Source organism: Amblyomma maculatum, chromosome 1 (genome assembly GCF_055883805.1).
Source record: "Amblyomma maculatum isolate TAMU_Amacu chromosome 1, ASM5588380v1, whole genome shotgun sequence".
In the NCBI taxonomy this organism is placed as follows: domain Eukaryota; kingdom Metazoa; phylum Arthropoda; class Arachnida; order Ixodida; family Ixodidae; genus Amblyomma; species Amblyomma maculatum.
Genome location: NC_139344.1, coordinates 120,834,777 through 120,858,166, shown reverse-complemented (window position 1 = coordinate 120,858,166; position 23,390 = coordinate 120,834,777). Strand labels below are relative to the sequence as shown.

The 23,390-nt window shown below is 41.7% G+C and overlaps 1 protein-coding gene across 1 annotated transcript in view; it reads right to left on the bottom strand.

Moving 5' to 3' along the window:
* Hr39 (Nuclear hormone receptor FTZ-F1 beta) overlaps positions 1 to 23,390 on the bottom strand; it is an 87,137-nt gene that overhangs the window by 63,025 nt on the left and 722 nt on the right. The window contains exon 2 of the mRNA XM_084588911.1: positions 3,063 to 3,247. Coding sequence (XP_084445037.1) covers positions 3,063 to 3,170 — 108 coding nt within the window. The 5' untranslated portion in view covers positions 3,171 to 3,247. The remainder of the gene's footprint in view (positions 1 to 3,062; positions 3,248 to 23,390) is intronic.

The window sequence follows — 23,390 nt, the reverse complement described above, 5'->3', positions numbered from 1 at the left end:
CATAGCACTTTCGCAGGTTATCAAAAAGGATTTTGGCGTAGTTATTAATACTGATGCGTTCATAATGAATTTACTGCGCAGAGAGGAATAATTTGGTATGCTTGTACATAAGTAATGAATGGGACAATGGTGGCATTAAACATGACAGGATTTCAATGGGATTTTGTTGCCTATTATGGCTGGTTTCTTGCTCTACTTTCGACAGAGCTCAGCTGTGAGCAACGTGCATATAGCCTTCCTCTGAAGATTGAGAGTAAATGGAAGGTAAAGTAATATCTTTCTCATGGTCAGGGAGGCACATGGGCTTGCATGTTCAGTTGCAGATATTGTGTGCAGTGCTGAGCAATGAGCATTTTTAACACGTCTGAACCATCCCAGTTTGAACACATAATCATTCTTTTGGCAACCGTTATAGTTTACCGAAGCTTTCACGCAATGCTCCGCTTGTAACCTATGCAGTTTGACAACAAATTAAGTGGTTCACACAAAGGGTGTTAGGTAGAGAACTGATAAAAAAAAAAAAAAAAGGGTGCACAGAGGGCCAGCCAGTTTGTCGACAAGTCCGAACCAATGCAGGCAGTCAGAAGAACATGCATAAGATATTTAGTTAAACTCTTGTGTTTTGCAGCACTGAAAAGTTCAATGCGTGTCACACAAAGTTTTTGTGCCCTTTCTCAGCTCACGGTGCGCCGGCAGCTATTAAAACCAGAAGGCCTGGAGACCGGCGATGGTGGAATGGTCACATGACCAAACATGGCAGCGCCCATGCTCTTGCACTGTAAAGCGTCTAAAGGATGTCCACGGTAACCTTAGCCAAGAGTTAAAAATATAACTTTTTAGGTAGACCAGGGAAACCACTTACAAACAGCTGCCAGTTCTCTCGCACACCACATGCATTTTTCTGAATTTTGCAATAACTAATTAGTAATTAAGATAGCTTTCCTGAACATTTAGATATTTACTTTAGATGATAAATGTGATTTGCAAAGTTGGAGAGCACCTTCAAAACCCCCATTCCATCTATCTCTGAAAATGAAAGCCTCGAGTGTATCTTTTTTTTCCCGAGCTCGAAAAAGAGCTTGCGAAATACAAACACTATTACGTGACTAGCGCATTCGCACGCTACAATTGTTGTGACCTCAATCACGGTTTGAGTGAACGAAAATGGCTGCGGCTGTGACTGACAGCCCAGTGGCAGCGGCAGGCTGATATGATGGCAATGGTTGCAGCAAGCTCGACGAGCTAGCTGCAGCTTGCACCATCACGTACACCGGCTGGCTGACGCAGGCGAAGAAACCAACGCAGACATACAAGCCTGCTGCTGCAACAGGGCGCCACAGCTGATTCCTTCACTCAAACCACTGTTGAAACCAGCACAATCGTGGTGCACTAATGCGCCCTTCAAGTGATATTTTTTGTACTTCGCACGCATTTTTTGGAGATCAGAAAAAAAATACACGTGAGGCTTTCCTTGCGACAAATAAATGGAATGGGGGTTTCTAAAGGTGCTCTCCAACTTTACCTATCACATTTACTGTCTAAAGTCAATATTTAAAAATTTAGCAAAATTATATTACTAATTAATTGCAAAACAAAAAATTGCATCTAGTGCGCAAGATGGCTGGCAGCTCTAAGCATCTCGTTTCCCTGGCCTAAATCAAATGTTTTATTTTTTTAACCCTTGGCTAAAGCTAGCTTGGACACCCTGTCCAAGGAAACAAATCCAAGCACCCTTTGTCAGCACATAAGAAATCCAATTTTTACAAACCCTAACTTGACTTTACAGTGCATGGCCATTACAAGTGAAGCTGGCCTGTAAAGCTATAGGCGTATCTTCCACACCACAGGCCACAATCTTCATGCTCTTCTGTATAGACCTTTGCATGACCCTTGGAGAAACCAGTTTTCGGAGCTGTGTGGTGGGCCACTCTACTCCTTCCATGCTACGAGCATAGCCTAGTATCCAATACAGCTGCACACTTCACCCATTTGTTAAAAGGTCTATAATAAGCTTAGTTGTCTTCCCTGCATGTGCTTCTGGTTAATTGTTGATTTATTGTGCTGTGAGAACTTTTACACACACTTGCAGTACTAGAAGAACCTCTGCACTTCACTGTTAAGTTGTTTGAATAATTCACTTGACATTATAAGCCGTGTTAGTTTACAGGCAGAGAAACTGGCTATAGAGATGTTTACAATACTTTGCTGCTACATGGCCGCAGAGTTGCCACTGACCAGTTTTCAAATGTTGCTGATTAAAATTTCCGTTCTCTCTCCTTTATCACATATGAGTGAATGCTTTAACAATTACAAAGCAAGAAAGCTTTCAGATAGCTGTGGAGTCCTAACATCATAAAAGCTGCTGCATGGCAAGAACGCTTCTATCCTGGCTGTGTACTGAATTCTTTCGAAACAGCATCCATGACTGTAAACATTAAAGTGGTAAAATAAAACTCTCCCCTTTTCCATTTGCAAACTTCCTGCTCAACACGACAGAAACCTCCTCCTATTTGTTTAATGCTGGTCATCACTAAATGCTAGAGCAGCCAATGATCACCTAACTGACATCCAAACATAATGCTCTTGTGCAGCCCCAATAACAATTTTTTTTATCAGAGATCTAAGACAATGAGGAGGAGTTATACGCAACATCCTGTCTGCTAAATCCCATTCCAGATGGCCTCCCATGCTGCAAAGCAATCCTTTACTGATTCCCTTAGAGGTTAAGTGTGTGTTGAGTTGTTGCAGTTCATCCAACCAGAAATAGGAAGGTGTAGACTGACTTAGTGATTGGTCAACTGGCTGGTTTGATCTATCAATAATGCCAGCTCAACAATTTGCCAATCAATCTTTCAGTCAATGAATGAATGAATAAAAGGTATTGCTTAAGAAGCTCACTGTATTTTCAAACTCTGAGAACTTATCCCAGCTTTTATTTTTAACTAAAACATACTGACACTATATAGAACAATGAAAATATAAATCTGTGCCTCCCTTTCATTTTACAGAAATGTCACAGCCACAAGAACAAGCCTGTGACGGCACGCTGTTCAAAAACTTACCTGCATGACCTCTGGGTCGTCCCCGTCATCCTGGGGGGCAGCTCCCAGAGGGGGAGGGGGCGCCACGGGGCACACGCGCACTTCCTCCATGCCGCACTGCACCACCATGAAAGCACTGGCGTTTCCGGGCCCTCAGCTGGCAGTTGCCCACAGGCTGGGGCCATGTTTGCACCGCTGCCTGTCACCTACAACAAGTGCACAGCCACCAGTCACAACTCAATCCGTTTGCAATAGTTTTAATAACTAGTTTCAAGTACTGTTTCAATATCTTTTGCTTTGACCTGTTATTCCTTATGGCAAATATGGCCATTTCTTACACCTCCCATCTTTACTACTAAGTAAACAAAACAATAGAATACAATAAAAGTTGAATTGATTATTTCATATGTACCTATTAGAAATAAAAAAACAATCAAAAGCAATTGTTGGCAAACTTTACATGCGCCAAGTGTTAAGTGTGCTTAATTCAGCACAACCTTCTGTACCTAGAACTATCTAGGATATTTTTCTCCTGAAACATGGTAAATGCATGAGGAATCAATCATGCCTGTCAAATGGCAAAGTTAAATTTTGAATTTTAACTTCAATCGCCTGACTGTTTTCACCTTTCTTTAACACAGTCAAGGGTAGAAGCAGGCTTGAAAATTTTGGAGCAGCTCAAGGAGTAGTAGAAATGCCACTTTGGAGCAGCTCTGGATCAATAAAATGAGAATTTTAGAAAAGTCTAATTATGCTGTGGAATACGTTTTTACAGCAGTCAAGTGCCTAAAACAATTGCACAGTTCTAATACTGACATACAAAATACCCCAATTTGATTCCATTTTATTCAAAATTAAATTCTTTGCTTATAATGTGCGCACCTCTGATGAGAAAAGACGAACAAAAAAAACATGTAAAGGTGTTTAAAATAACATAACTGACCAGCACAACAATTCAGAAAAAAGCTAAAAAAAAAAAATGAAATGCTTGCTAGAGCACTTCGTAACTGAACACACAGTTTGACAGTTCATATTACATGGCTGTTCATCACATTTTGCATTTTCTTTGATCTTATTCCTGTGCTGATAATTTCTTGGGCACTGGTCAGTAGTGCCTTCATGGAGAATAAACAGCAATAAAGGGTAGCCTTTTCCTCTTTCAGCTTCTTTACCTTGCTGCATTCAGCCACTGACTCCTTGCCATACAGGCCCTGTATGGCTTTCCAAGCCCCTTGAGAAGGTACCAGTAACTGGCACCTTTGTGGCATCACCCCCATAATGCTTAAGTATGCTTTTGTCTGACGTAGGCTTGACACTCATTACTAGTGCGGAAGCATTAACTTGAGGTTCAAAACCTAGCAAAATCATCCAACACTTGCACAGTTGGTCCCAGATATATCGAATTATTGCTTATACCAAACTCTCAGAATATCCCCTTCAAAAATTCCATGCAAAAGTATAAGGAGTGGTGTTTGCTTTTATCGAACGCCCGCTGTGCGAAGCATTCGATATATCAAACTGCGAGCCATGCCCCTGGTAGGGGCGCTTTTCCAAACAGCGTCTCAAGATCACAATTCGCGCGCATGGAGCCAGGTCGGTGCGCACCTTGGGAGCCCTTCTGGCTGCTTGACTAAGGTCACCACCAACTTCAAATGAAAATGACCTTTGCTTTGTTTGGTGTGCTTGTTTTTAAAACATGACAATGATGTCATGCAGGGAAGCCGAAGTTCAATTCACTGGTTTGTGTGCGGTGAAGCCAACCTTGCTGACCGAAGGCTTGCAGCGGTTCTCGAGTGGACTGCTTCAGTGTTGATGTTGGTTTGTTGGTTTGTGGGGTTTAACGTCCCAAAGCGACTCAGGCTATGAGAGACGCCGCGAGAGACGCTGCTGTTTTTTGTGTCTCTATGTTATTTTGTTATTTGTTTATATATATATATATATATTTCTATACTTCTATATTACTTTTATATTTATGATCATGTATGACTGCTGAACTACCCTGTACTACCCCCCCCCCCCCCCTTATGTAATGTCCCGAACGGGACCTTTAAGGGTTAATAAATGATGATGATGATGAGTGGAGGACTCCGGAAATTTTGATCACCTCGGGTTCTTTAACGTGCACTGACATCGCACAGCACACAGGCGCCTTGCTTTTTGCCTCCATCGAAAAGCGGCCGCCAAGACCAAGATTCGATCCCGCGTCCTTGGAACAGTAGTCGAGCGCCGTAACCACTGCGCCACCCCAGCGGGGCTCAGTGTTGATGTAAACTGCACCCTATTTCAGCTGTTATTATTGCGTTTATAATGTGTCAGTAACCGAATTAGACCTCTTATGATCATAGGTGGCTTTGACCAAAGCACCGTACAAAGCAGCTTTGATGTAAACATAAAACGGCACGGCATTGTGTCACGTGGCACGAGACGCAAGGTGCGAGCAGCGTGGACTCTGCCGCTTCGATCTGTCTCACCCAAATATTTGAAACATGCCCGTGTGCCTACGAAACGGCATGTGGGGGTGCACCCACGGTGCCTTTCTTTTCAATGCCTGGTGCAAAGTGATGCTCAGTGCACTGCCGTTATGCCGACAGGCAACATATCGCTACAGTAAGCATGCTGTTAGAGCGAGTACACTGTGTGTTACAGAGGACATCTGATGGCATGTTTTGTATATTGAATTATCGATATATCAAACTATTTCATGAACCCCTTCAGTTTCCATATATCTCGGATTGACTATAGTGCTTTTGCGCTAAAAAAAAAAAAAAAAAAAAAAAGGAAACACTGCTCTAGCAGAGTGGATTCAAATCCAGGAATTTCTCATGGGGAGAGAGTATGGAGCGTCATATCGCCCCACATACAGACTAAAGGACACTAACACTGTGCACTGCACGCCATTGACTCTATCAGCTTCCATCTGTGCACAAAAGCTTTCACACGTCCTAGCCAGTTTAACTACTTTAACACCCTACAGTTTCTAGACAAAGAGGCTGGAAGGTGAAGAACCTGTTGTTTTCACAGCAAAAAGTGTTACAACTTGTATTCTTTGCAGCCAGACAAATTACCTAATGGCTCATTGTAGTTTGTAGTGTCTGCTTCACTCACTGTTTTCACTTCTCTCTCCACAAGAAACTCAAAAGGCTGGGAGGAGATGCATTATATTGTTACGAGCGATGAAGAAGAAGCGGACACTGGCGTGGGCAGGCGCGCTCGCAATAGGTCAGCCATATTTCATAAAACGTCATCTACCATTGCCATCGGTAATGTTCCGTCTCCTTTCTTCATCGGCTTGCTGCCCCGTAACAATATGTATGAAGTATTTTTTCACAGTGAATTCCCTCCAACCTCTTTTGGCTCATTTTAAATTTACTTGCAAAGAAAACTTTACTATACTCCATGCTTCTCTACATATGAAAATTTTATTTGCATTAAGCCTAGCGTGAGATGTGTTATACCTCTGCCACAAGTGTGCTGACATCATTTTGACCATGGCAACCCTCATAGCCGCGCTTCTCAGAGTCGTTTAATCGCACTGGATCAGATCGAATTTTCTAAAGGCAATACAGTGATCCACTATGCAGTAAAAGCCCATGTTTCACTAAAGTTGATGATAAAATATAGAGGCACCTGGTTTGTGGCAGGGAAGCAGTTTGCGGATCAAGGGATGCAGTTTAGAGCAGAATGGAGCGAATGGTGCAGCACTTCCACACCTTTGTTCGACACAATGTGCTCGAGTGACGAGCACATTGTGTAGTCTACTCGAGCAGACGATGCGTCTCTGTTTGCTCGGAAATGGAGTTACATGTTTAGTCAGCATTACGAAAGTTTCTACCTGCTCAGAAGTCGGGTTGTAAATATTGAAAACGAAATATCTAAGGGTTGGGGCCTTTTAATGTTGATTTAAGTTCAAAATTGTCAGCGCACTCGCCGGTGCTCCATAGGCATGCCAGCAGAACTGGCAGAGAGGATGGCCCCCAGAACATGTGCTGCCCCTGGCGGCTGCCCTCTCTTCCGGTCACACTAAGCGGCCGCACTGCAGTGAGTGCGCGGCCGTGCCGTCGGAGCACCTCTCTTTCCTCCACCGTGGGCTGAACCATCTTACATCAATGCATCAAAATTTTCAGTACAGACTGACAGCAGCTTATGTAGAGCGAGACTAAAGATGCCTGAGACCTCAACCCAAACTTGTGTAGATGAGAAAGACACTTAAAACTGCAACACACACTGCTGCAATAGACATCTCATAAATTATCCTGGCTTCCCCACCTCAATGTGAACAAAATGAGGACAAGTACTTAATGTGCACCTTACTGCTACACAGGTGTGCATGATGTTGCAGACTTCACTAAATTTAATGCATTGTTTGTGTAATATTCTGTATTAAAATACTGCTGTTCTCACATTTGTAGGGAAAGCAACACTGAGGCAAAGCTGTTTCAACAATTATTAAGGGGGTCTGTATAGTCGTGAAAAGCTTTCATGATAATCTGTGTTGAGACTGAAACAGCGGATGCTGTTAATCACTTTGCTATGAAACTTTGTTGACTATTATGCATAGTCAAATTTCTTTTCTAGATACAAAGTACTATCTAAAGAAACAATGCACAACAAAGCTCACTGACCGCTACAGGCTGATTGAGTGCAGACTTAATAAATAGCCACTTTAACCTTTTTTCAGCCAGTTATTTTGCCACTGGCTGTAGCAAACTCATGGCCCCCAGCGAATTGTTACTGAACGTCTGAGTGAAAGTCACAAGCACCTGCAACAACAAGCTCGAAGTCAAAGGCAGTGTTCAGTTTTCTCTGAAGAGTGAACAGAATTCAACAACAACCTGTACCATGTCAGACACTGCTTCACCACAGTGCTTTTCCCTTTCAGAATGAGCACTTTCATTACACACTGCCTTTTAGGGTGGCTTCCCTAGAGCTTGAGCAATATTCACCCAACTTGGGATTTCCAATGAATGAGTGCATGACAGACAATGCAGCCCAGAATGAAAGTGAAAAGTGGTGCTTCTGAGCAGTGTGAAGTCTGCAGCAGCAAAATTGTACACACAAGCAAACATATTGAAAACAATAAGTAGCTACAGCAGATAAACTGAGGACTGCCCCAAAAACCAACCCTACACATTGCAATTGCCTGTCATCAATGCTTTGTACTCGTATTTCCATCAAGCCTTGAGATTTAAAATTTCATGACACAGCTGAGGTCAGTGATGCATAGCAGAATTGTTGGACCTGGCTGCTTACCATAATATAAGTTTCTGCTTGACACAAAAATCCTATATAATCAGACGAAACTGCCACTTTCATTTGCTACATGTGGAGTTACTAAAATGAAACCTTTTGTTTTGTTTCCATAAAAACAACACACTACAAAAGCATGGCCCAGTAATAAAAAATATAAAAAATCCACTAATATCTCTTAAGTAAATATAGTGCTCTACCGTATATGGAGCCTAAAGTTCAATGACGACACTGGCTATGAGAAATGCTATAGCGGACGGCTTCGGATTAATTTTGACCACCCGCCGCACCAATATCGTACAGTGCACAGGTGTTCTATGTTTTGCCTCCACTGAAACACAGCCCTCCAGCTGGAATCAGACCAGCGCACTCTGGCTCAGCACTGCAGACGAGCATTCCAACCACTGAGCCAATGCAGCGGGGCCTTAGTAAATACAGACACAGTGTATCTTGCGCATTACAAGTAAACCTACTTTAAGTCTTGTTTTTTAATGTAAAATAACTGCCTACATTTCAAGGTATATGCCATGCAAATTTACTTTCTTACTGTTACCATTTCTATCAAGTTTTGTTTTGGTACAAATCATGGTATACAACCAATTTATGAGCATGTTCCAAATCTTTCATCTCCCTCCTGAGTAGATACATTTTTTCATGGCTGTTTTGCACAGCATAAGCACCTGGGAAGGCTGGGAGGCAGCCCTGTCCAGCTCGGACCTCGAGGAACAACGAGCCCTCGTCGAAAGAGCACGGCAGCGGCTTTTGCCAATGAATGGTGTCCCGGACTAAGGACCCGACAAGCCTTCCCTTAATCTATGCCAATGTCAATAAATGTTTTCATCATCATCAGCTAAAGAAGAGGAAGTGTCAACCGAAAGCAACGCTATTTAGCAAAACTAACAGGTTTCTTTGGGTGGTTTATTGGTCATTGATTGGTTGGTTATCAGGTTTATTTCATATCTATCTTAAGACAAGGTGATTGATTACATTAAATAAATTAAATAAGTAATTTACACCAAAGTTAGCTTTAAGAGACCACATTTTTGCTTACATGTGCTTTCACAGTGTCACAAATCGCATGTAAGCTATTCAGCTATTCGCTCGACGACAGACTCCAGACACTCCATTGTTGTCTGGCCGTTTGTTTTGCTGGCTTACCCAGACGTGTGTGGATCATGTTCAGAAGACTGGATCTGCTCCTGGTCGGATCAAGTTCACATAAACCTGGCTATTGTTTTCCCTTGTGCACTCTGAGATGTGCCCTTGAGGTGACATTACATTGTGTAAGTGCCCTTCTCATACCTGCGCTTTCCAAGCATAGCAACAAGGTTGAAGCAGGTGACAACACCACCAGCACAGCCACGTATCATGAAGCCAGAACCCCATGCATAATTTGCACTAATTACTTGTTTACATTTGTCACTATTTGTCACATTTGTCACAGTTCCTACCTTGGGGCTAGCAGTATTGTAAATAAGTAAATAAATGAAATAGTTTAGTTCACCAATATTCATCATGAGTTGAGCAACTACTCAGGGCTTGAGAATGTTGTGACATCAACATTAACTGTGGGCACAATATCATTTCTCAGCAATCACAAAGTACACACACTCAATGCTCGCATATACCCACACATCCAGCCAAATTTGGTGCTTGCAAAGTGCTCATAAGTCATGCATATGTAACAGGGCAGGATTTATATAACCAAATAAAGAAATTTGATTTGAATGCCCACTGGTGCTACGAGCACCACACGAAAAGCCATCACCAAAACTAAGGTCCAAGCAACCAAGCAACTGTAATGTAGCTTGATTGTGTGCATTTTAGGATGTAAGCCCCATGGTGTGTGAATTGGATGCCTTGTTTCGGGGTTTTCTATACTGGTTTTCTATACTGAACACAAAGGCAGAAAGGGGGTGTAAAAAAAAATGATGGGCAATTTAGCCCGACTAGTCCAACTGCGAATCAGGTGCGCTGGAATTTTGGTTTTCACTTTTGTTTGGCGCTGCCAATATTCATTAGCATATAGTCAAACTGCCAAATTATGTGAAAAACCACTAAACATAGATACAATGCTCCGCTTTAACCAGGCTATACGAACATGCCTGCATGGCCCAGGAGTAGCATGTCTGACTCGAGATCAAAGGTTCTCGATGGGTTCGAGTGCTGCCCAAATTGGCAGCCCCTGCCGTTTAAGGCGATATGCAGTCTCATGCCATCACACAAAACACTGGCCAGTCAGTGCCTTGCCATGCCACCTGACAACTACCCCCTGCAAGAGGCATGCTCATGAGGAGGACAGGAAAAACAAACATCACCAAAATGCAGGAGTGAGGATCTTAACGGTCGGGTGTTTCTCAACTTCTTTTGAAAGGCAAAATTTGCTAATAAATTTAAATAAATAAATACAGCAATGAACTTTCTAACAGATATCTCGTCACAAGCCAAAAATCATTCTGGCTTATGATGACTTTGGCTCGTCATGTTTTATGGCACTACGAGTCCAGTTTACAGCTAGCAGGACTCATCCAAGAGTTTTTTGCTCAGACAATGGATGGCAGTATGGCTTCTGAAAGACTGCTGGCGTTTATGTGTCTAAACATTTTTCGTGGCTTTTCTTTTTTTCTGTGTTTTAGATGAAAGATATTACTATTTCCAGAATTAAAAAAAAAAATGGCGAAAACCTCATTAAAAAAAAATATCCGTTGGTGCAAAATCAGCTTAAGACCCAATATTTTTACTCACATAAGCACAACTTATCAATAACTGTTTACATATAAAATCCTTTGCACATGTGAACACTCAGTAGTCTCAATGGAGCATCAATGAATTGCCTCAAAGCATGCACAGCCTTGTTCTGAAAGTCAAGAAACATGGTTTGCTTGTCAACCACATAATGGAGCAGCTCTAAGGGCCAAACCGCCTTGAAAGGAGAGGAAAATGCTATGCTCACTTTTAAAGGCCCTCTGGTTTTTAAGGGTGTCATAAGTATTCCACTACACAGTGGAGAAACAAACTATGCGGTCTGAAGACTTTTGACCAAAGCTGCACCTGCGTAGGGGTTATATAACATTCTGAAGGCTGCTACGCTAGACAGTTGACTGGACTGCATGTATCAAGTTCAGAACAAAAAAAAAAAAAAAAAAAAAAAGACCAAGAAAGGGACTTATATACTGCCTCACACCTGCACCATTTTCACACATAGTCCGTACCAAAAGCCTTATTCCCTGGAGCTCAGAAAGAGAGATCTGTGAAAGTTAAATGCTACCTTAATTTGGCTGGATTTAACTACTACTTTCTGTACAACCATGCTATGTGGAATACAAAAACAACTGTCATAAACACAATTGTACAACTGTATTCTTGTAGAATATAACTAGCATATGATGACCTCTGCCATACACTTTCCATTATAAAGGCTAGGACATTAGCTAAAATCCTTACACCTACTAAATTGTATTGCAATGACTCCTGTGATCTTAATGAATCTCACCAATTTGTTCAGTGTTTCTTATAGCGCAGACAGAATAAGCTGACTTTCTCTTTCCCTCTCTGATGGTAAAGTGTAGTGTTCCTCATTAAAAACATTTCCATAGTTGTAGAAGTCACACACTAAACTTCCACAAAACATGGCCAGAGAAAATGAGACTTTTCCAAAGCATACTATGGATCTAGTAATCATCATCATCATCATCATCAGCCTGACAATACCCACTGCAGGGCAAAGGCCCCTCCAATATTGCTCATATTAACCCAGTCCTGTGCTAGTGGCATCCACTTGACCACTGCGAACTTCTTGAACTCATCCGACTACCTAACTTTCTGCCGCCCCCTGCTATGCTTTTTTTCTTCCATTGGAATCCAATTCGTTACCCTAAGCGACCATCGGTTGTTTTCTCTTCGCACTACACGTCCTGTCCATGCCCATTTCTTCTTCCCGATTTCCACTAGAATGTCAGCAACTTGGAGTTATTTCTCTGACCCACTCTGCACTCTTCTTAATGTTACCCCTACCATTTTTCGTTCCATAGCCCTCTGGGTTGTCCTCAACTGAAGTAGAACTCTCTTGGTTAGCCTCCACGTTTCAGCCCCATAGGTGAGTACAGGTAAGATGCAACTGCTGTATACTTTCATCTTGAGCGATACCGGTAAGCTGCTAGTCATAATCTGAGAGTGCTTGCCAAATGCGCTCCATCTCAATCTTATTCTTCTTGTTATTTCCTTTTCATGGTCCGGATCTGCGGTTACTACCTGTCCTAAGTAGACATAATCGCCTACTACTTCCAGTGCTTCGCTACCTAACGTAAACTGCTGTTTTATCCCAAGACTGTTGAACATTACCTTAGTCTTCTGCATATTGGTTTTCAAGCACACCTTTCTACTTTTCCTGTCTAGGTCATCAGTTATTCTTTACAGTTCATCCCCAGAGTTACTTAGCAAGGCAATGTCATCAGCAACTTGCAGATTACTGCGGTATTTTCCATCTACCCTTATCCCTAACTGCTCCCGTTCCAAGTCTCTGAATACTTCCTCTAAACAAGCTGTGAATAGTACTGGGGAGATCGTGTCTCCTTGCCTAACACCTTTCTTTATGGGAATTTTGTTACTTTCTTTATGCATAACTACAGTTGCTGTGCAGCCTCTATATATATCTTCCAGCACTTTCACGTATGGCTCGTCTACCCCCTGATTTCGCAATGCCTGCATCAACCGTCAAGGTTTCAACTGAGTCAAATGCTTTGTCGTAATCAATGAATGCTATGTATAAGGGCTGGTTATATTCCGAGCATTTTTTCTATCACCTGGTTGACGGTATGAATATGAACGATAGTAGAGTACCCTTTCCGAAAACCTGCTTGATCTTTTGCTTGATTGCAGTATAAGGTTGTCCTGATGCTATTAGCAATTACCTTAATAAATACTAATAAATACCTAATAAGTGTCCACTGTCTTTGGTGTGCATTGTGAGCATTTTTCTCTGTACACTAATAAAAAAAACTTATAGGCTAACCCACGTAACAGCATAAAAAAATGCAGTGTCTATGGATTCTTATGGCTATTTCATAACTTGGAAAACTGGTTTGGTTTATGGGGTTTAACGTCACAAAGCGACTAAGCCCATGAAAGATGCCGTAATGGATAGCTCGGGAAATTTCGGCCCCTAGGGGTTCTTTAATGTGCACTAGCATCGTATAGCACACCTAGTTTTTCGCCTCCATCGAAAAGCGGCCACCATGGCCGAGATTCAATCAAGCATCCTTCGACACAATAGTCGAGTGCCCTAACCACTGAACCACCATGGCTGGAAAAAAAGATATGAAAACAAATTATAATTTAACTGAATACTAAGCATTGAGAGCTTCCGTTGGTATCATGAGATGGGTTTTCATCCACATTTTATTAAACAGCTTATTAAAGCATCACAACACATTTTTCTGAGGCTCTCTCAATGGCAAGTCACATCCATTTTTATTACAACTGCCACAAAACGTTTTCTTCATGCATTCCATCTTGATGATGCTCCACAGCCATGCCATGCACTTTTCACGGGTTATGCTATGTAGTCAATGTGCCTCTTAATCCCGTTACAATAATTATCTTCTACGTGTAATGCTTACTGTAGTGGCCATGCACTTTTCACTGGGTTAGGTTATGTAATCACTGTTGCCTTTCAGCCTTAAAGTGGTGCTAGATATTCAATTTCCCTTCAAAAGCAGTCTGCTCCTCCTCACCTTGACTTTGTTACTTTGTTTTGAGCCTATTATGCCCCTGAGTAATTTTATAATTCATCTTTAATTTATTTCTTTAGAGCGAACTCAAGCAGGAGAGGTGTGCATGACAAATAAAAAGGGGTAAGGTTTACAGCATACATGTTATAAAAACATCAAATCCATTATACTAGGAAGGAAACACTGAAAATGCAGAACCTCATCATCATCATCATCAGCCTGACTATAACCACTGCGGGGCGAAGGCCTCTCCCATATTTCTCCACTTAACCCGGTTCTGTGCTAGCTGCATCCACTTGACCCCTGCGAACTTCTTAATCTCATCCGCCCACCTAACTTTCTGCCACGCCCTGCTATGCTTTCCTTCCCTTGGAATCCAGTTTGTTACCCTCAGCGACCACTGGTTATCCTCTCTTTGCACTACATGTCCTGCCCATGTCCATTTCTTCTTAATTTCCACTAGAATGTTGGTAACCTGAGTTATTTCTCTGACCCACTCTGCACGCTTCCTATCTCTTAACGTTACCCCTACCATTTTTTGTTCCATAGCCCGCTGGGTTGTCCTCAACTTAAGTAGAACTCTCTTGGTTAGCCTCCACGTTTCAGCCCCATAGGTGAGTACAGGCAAGATGCAACTGTTGTATACTTTCCTCTTGAGCGATACCGGTAAGCTGCTAGTCATAATCTGCGAGTGCTTGCCAAATGCGCTCCATCTCAATCTTATTCTTCTTGTTATTTCCTTTTCATGGTCCGGATCTGCGGTTACTACCTGTCCTAAGTAGACATATTCGCCTACTACTTCCAGTACTTCGCTACCTAATGCAAAGTGCTGTTCCTTCCCGAGGCTGTTGAACATTACCTTAGTCTTCTGCATATTGATTTTCAAGCCTACCTTTCTACTTTTCCTGTCTAGGTCATCAATCATTATTTTTGAAAGGTTATGTATACTTGCGCAAAAAACGGGACACAAAAAGGCACATAAACGACATGTACGGAGCGCATGTACGGTTTATGTACCTTTTTGTGTCCCGTTTTTTGCGCAAGTATACATAACCTTTCAAAGATGAACCAACTCGCTCAAATAAGAGTATTACTTGAATCATTATTTGCAGTTCATCCCCCGAGTTGCTTAGCAAGGCAATGTCATCAGCAAATCACAGATGACTGAGGTATTCTCCATCTACCCTTATCCCTAACTGCTCCCATTCCAAGTCTCTGAATACTTCCTCTAAGCAACCTGTGAATAGTACTGGGGAGATTGGGTCTCCTTGCCTAACACCTTTCTTTATGGGAATTTTGTTACTTTCTTTATGCAGAACTATGGTTGCTGTGCAGCCACTATATATATCTTCCAGCACTTTCACATACGGCTCGTCTACCCTCTGATTTCGCAATGCCTGCATCACCGCCAAGGTTTCAACTGAGTCAAATGCTTTTTCGTAATCAATGAATGCTATGTATAAGGGCTGGTTATATTCCGAGCATTTTTCTATCCCCTGATTGATGGTATGGATATGATCGATAGTAGAGTACCGTTTCCGAAACCCTGCTTGATCCTTTGCTTGATAGCAGTCTAAGGTTGTCCTGATTCTATTAGCGATTACCTTAGTAAATACCTTATACGTAACAGACAGTAAGCTGATTGGTCTGTAATTTTTAAGGTCCTTAGAGTCCCCTTTCTTCTGAATGAGGATAATGTTTGCATTCTTCCATGGTTCCGGTACCGTCGATGACACCAGGCACTGCGTATACAGGGTGGCCAGTTTTTCTAGCATGATATCCCCCCCCCCCCCCCCCCCCGTCCTTCAGCAAATCTGTAATCTGATCCTCTCCAGCTGATTTCCCCCTTTTCATAGTTTCTAGTGCTTTCTTTACCTCGTCCTTCGTCACTGGTGGAACGTCTGACTGTTTTTCCCTACCGCCAATCTCATTACGATCCTGACTACTTTGGCTACTGTAGAGATCTGTATAGAACTCCTCGGCTGCTTTGACTATCTTGTCCATATTCGTGATGACGTTGCCCGCCTTGTTCCTTATCGCATACATCTGGTTTTTGCCTATGCCCAATTTCTTTTTTACCGCTATAAGGCTTCCCCCGCTCTTTACAGCATGCTCAATTTTCTCCATGTTATACTTCCTTATATCAGCCACCTTGCGCTTATTGATTAACTTTGATATCTCGGCCAAATTGATCTGGTGTGTTGTATTGGACGCTTTCATACTCTGGCGTTTTTTAATCAAATCTTTCGTCTCCTTAGACAGCTTACCGGTATCCTCTCTAACTATCCTACCGCCTACTTCTACCGCGCACTCAGTAATGATATCTCTGAAATTATTGTTCCTTGCTTCTAGGGTAATGTCGCCATCCTATGTTAAAGCTGAATACCTATTCTGTAGCAAGATCCCGAACTCTTTTGCCCTCCCCCTCACAGCTAATTTGTTGATGGGTTTCTTTCTTATTAATCTGTTGCGTTCCTTCTTCAGATTTAGGCTAATTTGGGACCTCACCATCCTGTGGTCACTGCATCGCACTTTCACGATTACCTCTACATCTTGCATAATGGCGGGGGTTGAACACATTATAAAGTCGATTTCATTTTTAGTCTCCCCGTTAGGACTTTTCCATGTCCATTTCCGGTTCTTCCGTTTGCTGAAGAAGGTATTCATGATTCGTAAGTTATTGCGCTCTACAAACTCAACTAGCAACTCCCCCCTGCTATTCCTAGAACCAATGCCATAGTCACCTACTGCCTTGTCTCCTGCCTGCTTTTTCCCTACCTTGGCATTGAAATCGCCCATTAGTACAGTATACTGCGTCTTTACTTTTCGCATTGCCGATTCTACATCTTCGTAGAAACTTTCAACTGCCTGGAACTACATGTAGGTGCATAGGCCTGTACAACCTTCAGTTTATACCGCTTATTAGGCCTAATTACGATGCCTGCCACCCTCTCATTAATACTATAGAATTCATCTATATTACCCGCTATATACTTATTGACAAGGAAACCTACTCCTAGTTGTCGCCTCTCTGGTAAACCTCGATAACACAGTACATGCCCATCCGTCCGTACAGTATATGCCTCATTTGGCCTCCTAACCTCACAAAGCCCTATGACATCCCATTTCATACCCTCTAGTTCCTCTAACAGCACTGCTAAACTAGCTTCACTAGCTAGGGTTCTAGCATTAAACGTTGCCAGGATCAGTTTCCAATGGCGGCCTGTCCAGCGGAGCCAGGAATTCTTAGCACCCCCTGCTGCGTCACAGGTCTGACCGCCGCCATGGTCAGTTGTTCCGCAGCCGCTGGTGACTGAGGGCCGGGGTTTTGTGGAGCTTATAATGAGAGGCCAATTACTGCACCAGGGTGGCCAAATCCTGTTCTGGTGAGGGAGTGCGTTGCCGGAGGTTTTCACCGGCATCAGGTCGCACCCCAAACCTGTTTATGCAATTCCATCGACACGCGGATTTTTTTTTTTCATCTGGTGGAGAATTGCGCGGCACCGGGATTTGAACCCCAGTCCTCTTGCATGCGAGGCGGATGTTCTACCGCTATGCCACCAAAGAAACTATACTGTAATAAAGCCACAGAAACTTTACAAGAGTGCAGAGAAAAGCTCCATGTACAGAAATACATGTAGGCAATACAAGAAATATACAAAGGGAAAATATGATTGGAATTCAAAAATCGAATGCAGTTGTTGGCAGTTACAGTTGGCAAGTTGTTCCAATTCTATACAATAGTTCAGGAGAAAAGAAGGAGTATACTAATGAATTAAATTTTTCATTCATTAAAACAAAATGACAAAATGTATTAAAGCAAGTTTTGTAGAAGACTTCTTTATTTATTCCTGAAGTAAACTACACATACCTTCACTCCACAGGACTGACGGTTTATTATTTATGAAGCCCACAATGTAAGCATAACAAAAGAAGAGAATGTCACTGGGCACAGAGCTCATTTCCACAAGAAGACTTGTCTGGGCCCAAAAATCAACAGTCCTATTGTCACTTTCCATTACACAGCTCATGCAAAGCTTTTAGAATTGATACACGCAATTGTCCCCTCATTTGCTGATAATAATAAGAATGACTGATAAAATAATTTAGAAACCTCTGTGAGTTGTACAATGACAAGGATGTCATAGTTGCATCACAGGACTTCCGTTTTACTTCTTGTTGGGGAAAAAGAAATTCAACCTTTTGTGCCATTTCAGAAAACTTTTTGCACAGCTTTGTTCATTATTTTCATCCAAGTAATGAAGTTATAGCGTTTCAGTAAATCAGCAATATTAAGTACCTCACCTGACTTCCCTGTAAAGGTGCTCACTAAAGTTATAGGAACACTGAAATCACATACAAAATTTCTTCGCTCACTAGAGCAGGAGTCTAGCGGCTCATGGAGCTGTGTGATGCAGCCTGCCGGCTCAAATTTCAGCCTTTGTTCCAAATGTATGTAGAAGCTTCACAAGTCTGTTTTATCATCAGACTCGTTTTCCTCTAAACTCGACTAAAAGGCCTCATCCCCAACAATACACTTTCTTTGTGAAGATGAGAAGGCAATGTTGAAATTTGGGCTTGTTGGTTCATGCTTCGGAGCAATAGCACAAAAAGACAAGGGACTAAGAACGAGTAGACACACACAGCGCTGTGTGTGTCGACTCGTTCTTAGTCCCTTGTCTTTTTGCGCTATTGCTCTGAAGTATGAAAAGGCATTGTTGGCACCTTAATCTGCCTGAACTCTGAATGGACATCAGCTTCCTTCATGAGCTACATGATGAAACACTCCAACTCTCTTTCATATACCTTTGTTTTTCTTTTGCAAATAAGTGACTGTGGTATTAACGTGAAAGTATTAATTTGGAGGCTCACAGTGTAGTAAAGGCAGCTAAAGCTTGTATATCTGATCATACGACTTCATATCAAAATTGTGATACAACAGTTCTTTAAGTAGCATTCAGGGTAAAGTCATACTAATTTCGCATCCATCTGGTAGTCAGGTTAGATACGAATTTGTGATAGAAATTCAAACTGATGACATAGGCACCTCAAACTGCATGCTGTTGATTGTAAATGAAAGTGTCCACAAAGAAGTGAGACCAATACTGCACATTTCCTTTCCCCTCCCCCAAAACTAAACCAACCAAAGATATTCTAACGCTTTGTCAAACTCTACGAATCTCTCCCCACCAATGCTAAATCTCCAAGCAAAAACATGACAAACAGTGCTTTTCCATGTTTTAATTGGTTTAAGTGGAGTTAAATCACAGCTAATTTTAATTAACCACTGTACTTTTAGTCGCTCTCTTTACACCATCCTTTGTCAAACTCTACGAATCTCTCCCCACCAATGCTAAATCTCCAAGCAAAAACATGACAAACAGTGCTTTTCCATGTTTTAATTGGTTTAAGTGGAGTTAAATCACAGCTAATTTTAATTAACCACTGTACTTTTAGTCGCTCTCTTTACACCATCCTGAAGTGGTGCCCATCCTGCGTTTAGACAGAACTGAGCACGTGCTGCTTGTCTTTTTCACGAAGTATGAGAGAGTATGGTCTTGGAATTAATGTTTTGTTTTTATTGTTTATTTAGTTATAATTAGTTTTATTGTTTTTTCTCAGTGATTTAATTTATTGTTTCTATTTTTTTTTCTAGCTCCTGGCCCACAAGGGTCGACATTTTCTCGGTTATCTCTGACCAGGCATCGGGGATGGACAATGCAAGTCTCAAGGGAAAGTGCAGATCACATTGCTCTGGTCGTGACTGCATGTTTAGATTGCTCAGAAATTAACTTTTTTTTTCTAATTTTCATGCTCTAAAAACTTTTGTGGGCATGTGTGCTTATATAATCACTTGACCTGCAAGAATTGTTTCCTGAGGCAGCAGCAGTAAGTCTAGGCTCCTAAGGAGGTCATAAGGTGGGATGGAAAGTGAGCTGTTCATATGGGAGCTGCTACATCTCATGGAAAAGGGGAGCTGCATCCTGATCACATTTTTTGCCTGCTAGCTACAATGTGTGAAAATACTTCCGAAAATAATGATGCCATAATATGAAAAGCACGGGTGTCAGAGGCTATCCGAAATTATTAAATGGGCAGTCTGCAGCTTGGAACGGCTATAAAAATGATGGCACATTCTTGCAGCTTTTTTTTCATGATGACAATAGAGAGGGCAGAAATTGTGGTTTTGGCAAGAATATTTTGAAATGGCAAAGGATGCCAGGCAGAAGTCAATGATTAGACAGTGCTCAGTTATAAATTTGCAGATCTCCAGGTAGGGGGCCACTTTGGTAAGAAACTCCAAACAGGTTAATTTTTCTCTCTCATAAATAATCACTATTTCTTCTATGGTTTAACGCTGGTTTCTAATAATCTCTTATATTGCTTTAAAAAGGCAAATTGCCACTATGCTAACAGTGGACCTGCTATCACAAGTGCTACCAGCAGCAAAAAACGGCTGTTGGAGTCTATAGGTACCGAAAGTCATATTTTTTGGTAGTATCTTCAAAAACCATCTTAATGCTCTCAATTATGATTTTAATAAAACCTATGTATGCCCATCATCTTAGTGCCTGATGTTTGCAGGTGCATTAAAAAATTAAAAATAAATTTCGTAGTACTACAGCATATCAGTTTATTTGGGTAAGGAGCTTTCAGCTGCCGTAAAATATAGTCTATAAAAGTCAGCAGACTGTCCCTTTTATTCATGATTACCGATGCAAAGATCCAGCCTCATGAGTCAATGGCCCTGTGAAGCCAATATTTTTTTTTCTCCGTTATTGGCTCCCCAGGCAGCATCTAAAAAGAGGCTAAGGGCTCCACTGTACAAATTTTCCATTCACTGAACAGCAATAAATAAGCAGGAAAGCTTGGACAGCAGTACAAATATCTTAGAAAATGTGAAATTTGTAATTTAAATGGTAAGTAAAGCCTAAAAGCAATAAAAACGACAAAAAGATATCACTAACCGCACAGAAAAGTTAAAGAAAATTTTTAGTTTCACATGTACTATGGCTACCAAGATTTAGAGCCACTTCAAAAACTCACAAGGCACAAAAATAGCAAGTGCAGTGTAACACACTGTAATAATGCAAATGAAGTGTTAGCTTCCCAAGTGCTACAGATAAAAATCCAAATGCTTTGTTACAAATGCCGGCTTGCTATGACAGGAATAGCAGCTAGGTGTGCCACTGCAAAATAAACTTCAACCATAATACCCAGAAATGTGGCGCAACAAACATTTCTGGGTATTATGCAGCACCAACTAGCCCCTCAAGCTGTTATTTTGAAACTTCAATCAATTCCCCTCACTAACAAAATGTCATTAAAAGGCTTTTTAACTGATATCTGAAAATTTTTGCTACTGAAGTAAGCTTAGTAGTGGAGTTTGGCAGCAATTAGGCAATAAGCATCGACTGTTTTTCCTACCAATGTCCGTAGGAACTCTGGCCTGCAATGAGGCAAGAATGTTCTTGTGACTAATAACCATTTCATAAACAACGAACTTAAAAAAAGAATGGTTGTTTCCAGTTATGGCATAGAAAGGTATATTAAACAATTGCCTTAGCATGCTACTGGCTGGAGGTCCTGAAAATATTTCAGTGTGCATTCACTACGAGAGAGTTGAGAAACGGACAACCACATTGTAGTTGAGACGTCAAATGGTGTAATATACTTCTGAGGTGGCACAATAGTTATGCCATAATTAAGGAAAAATTTGGCAATAAATTCACACCTACTTATCTTATTCAGTGTTTAAGAACAACATAGGTTTTCATAAAGGCTGCTAATACTTTGAAGAATGGCTGGCATGAAATTTTTGAGAAAAATATACATGACCTAAACACTGTAGGCAGCTTTATTGTTAGGCAACTTAGTGTTTGCTAAACATAGTTCATGCCATGGTGTTTGAGCTTGCTGAATATGCATGGCACTCAAAATGAAAGCTTTTCTATGAATCTTTTTAAAAACCACACTTGAAATAATGCCTGCATATGGATATTTTGATATATGTTTTGGCATATGTAATACCTCCCCCCCCCCCCCCCCCCAATTTCTGGATGCAAGGCATTAAATATTTCATTTGCATCATAACACACAGATCATCTGTGAGTGTTACTGTTACCATCTGTATCATACACCAACAATAATAATAATAATAATAGTAATAATAATAAACGCTCCATAATTTTATGTAACCAACGTATGATATATGCAGAAACCAACATGGGTCCTAGTAACTGAAAAGCACTACAAAATGTCTGGAGAACAATTTTTAGCACAGCTCCGATTCCCGAGTACACCAGAAAGCCGCAAGGAATAGAGTTAGTGTACAAAAAATAATAGCTAAAACTGGTCTGGTACTAGGCTAGCTATGCTTGTGTTAAGACCGGGCTACTAGTTTCCAGCCCTACTAAACTGTAAAACAGAGCTTGAGTAAACTTTGCCTTAATTCACGCTAACGATACGTAACGAAAGTTTCGATTACAGCACTGACCGTACAATTTTGTATCAGCTCAGGAGGAACAGCTAGCAGATCAAACGTTATTAACATCGAAGTTACGGCCATCAAACTCGCATGCAAAGTACAAGCACAACATATGTGCGAATATTCTTGTTTAACTACTACATATATATGTGCAGTTGGCAGCTGTTTCTAAATGTTTGCAACAACTGAAGAGCACGACTCGATGGCTCTTTCTTGGCTTGGCGTCACAGTGGCGTTCGGCGTAAAAGCGAACAGATTCCTACAGAACCCGCAGACGAAGAAAGCAATGTCCTACACGGCGCATTGCCCAGCGGTGCCAGATATACATGAAAACCGTTTTTACACTAGCCAGACAGCCGGGGAGAACAAAGCCATTGCCAGCGAAAGACGTCGTGCTTCGTTATCAAATCGGGTCAGATGATTTTTCTCCAAGAGCAGCATGCACGGCTCAGTGTCGGGGCGTGAACAATAGGCAGCACGAGAAAAAAAGGGGGGAAGGGGGTGCCGGAAGCGTCAACTAGCAACTAGGACCCGTGATATCAATACTGTCATAAAAAGGGCCCCCTCAAGAATGCCAAGCATCTGCACCGGCAGCCGACGAGACATTGCTCAAGGCACTTTCCCAAGTTGTCGTGCAGCTTACGCTGGCGTTCTCATTTGTAAAACAATAAAAAAGAAAGAGAATTAGGCCGGCAAGACGATCGGGCGGCACTGCAAAGCGCCGATACGACTTTTCGCTTCTGTGTTCTGAATCACAACGAGTTCGAATAACCGACGCGTGATCCTAACAACGGGTGCTCATTTCACCACCGATTGAAAGCAGAATACCTGAGGAGCGTCCAGATTTTCAACCTCAATCGTGTTGTGATCACCACCGATCTTGCT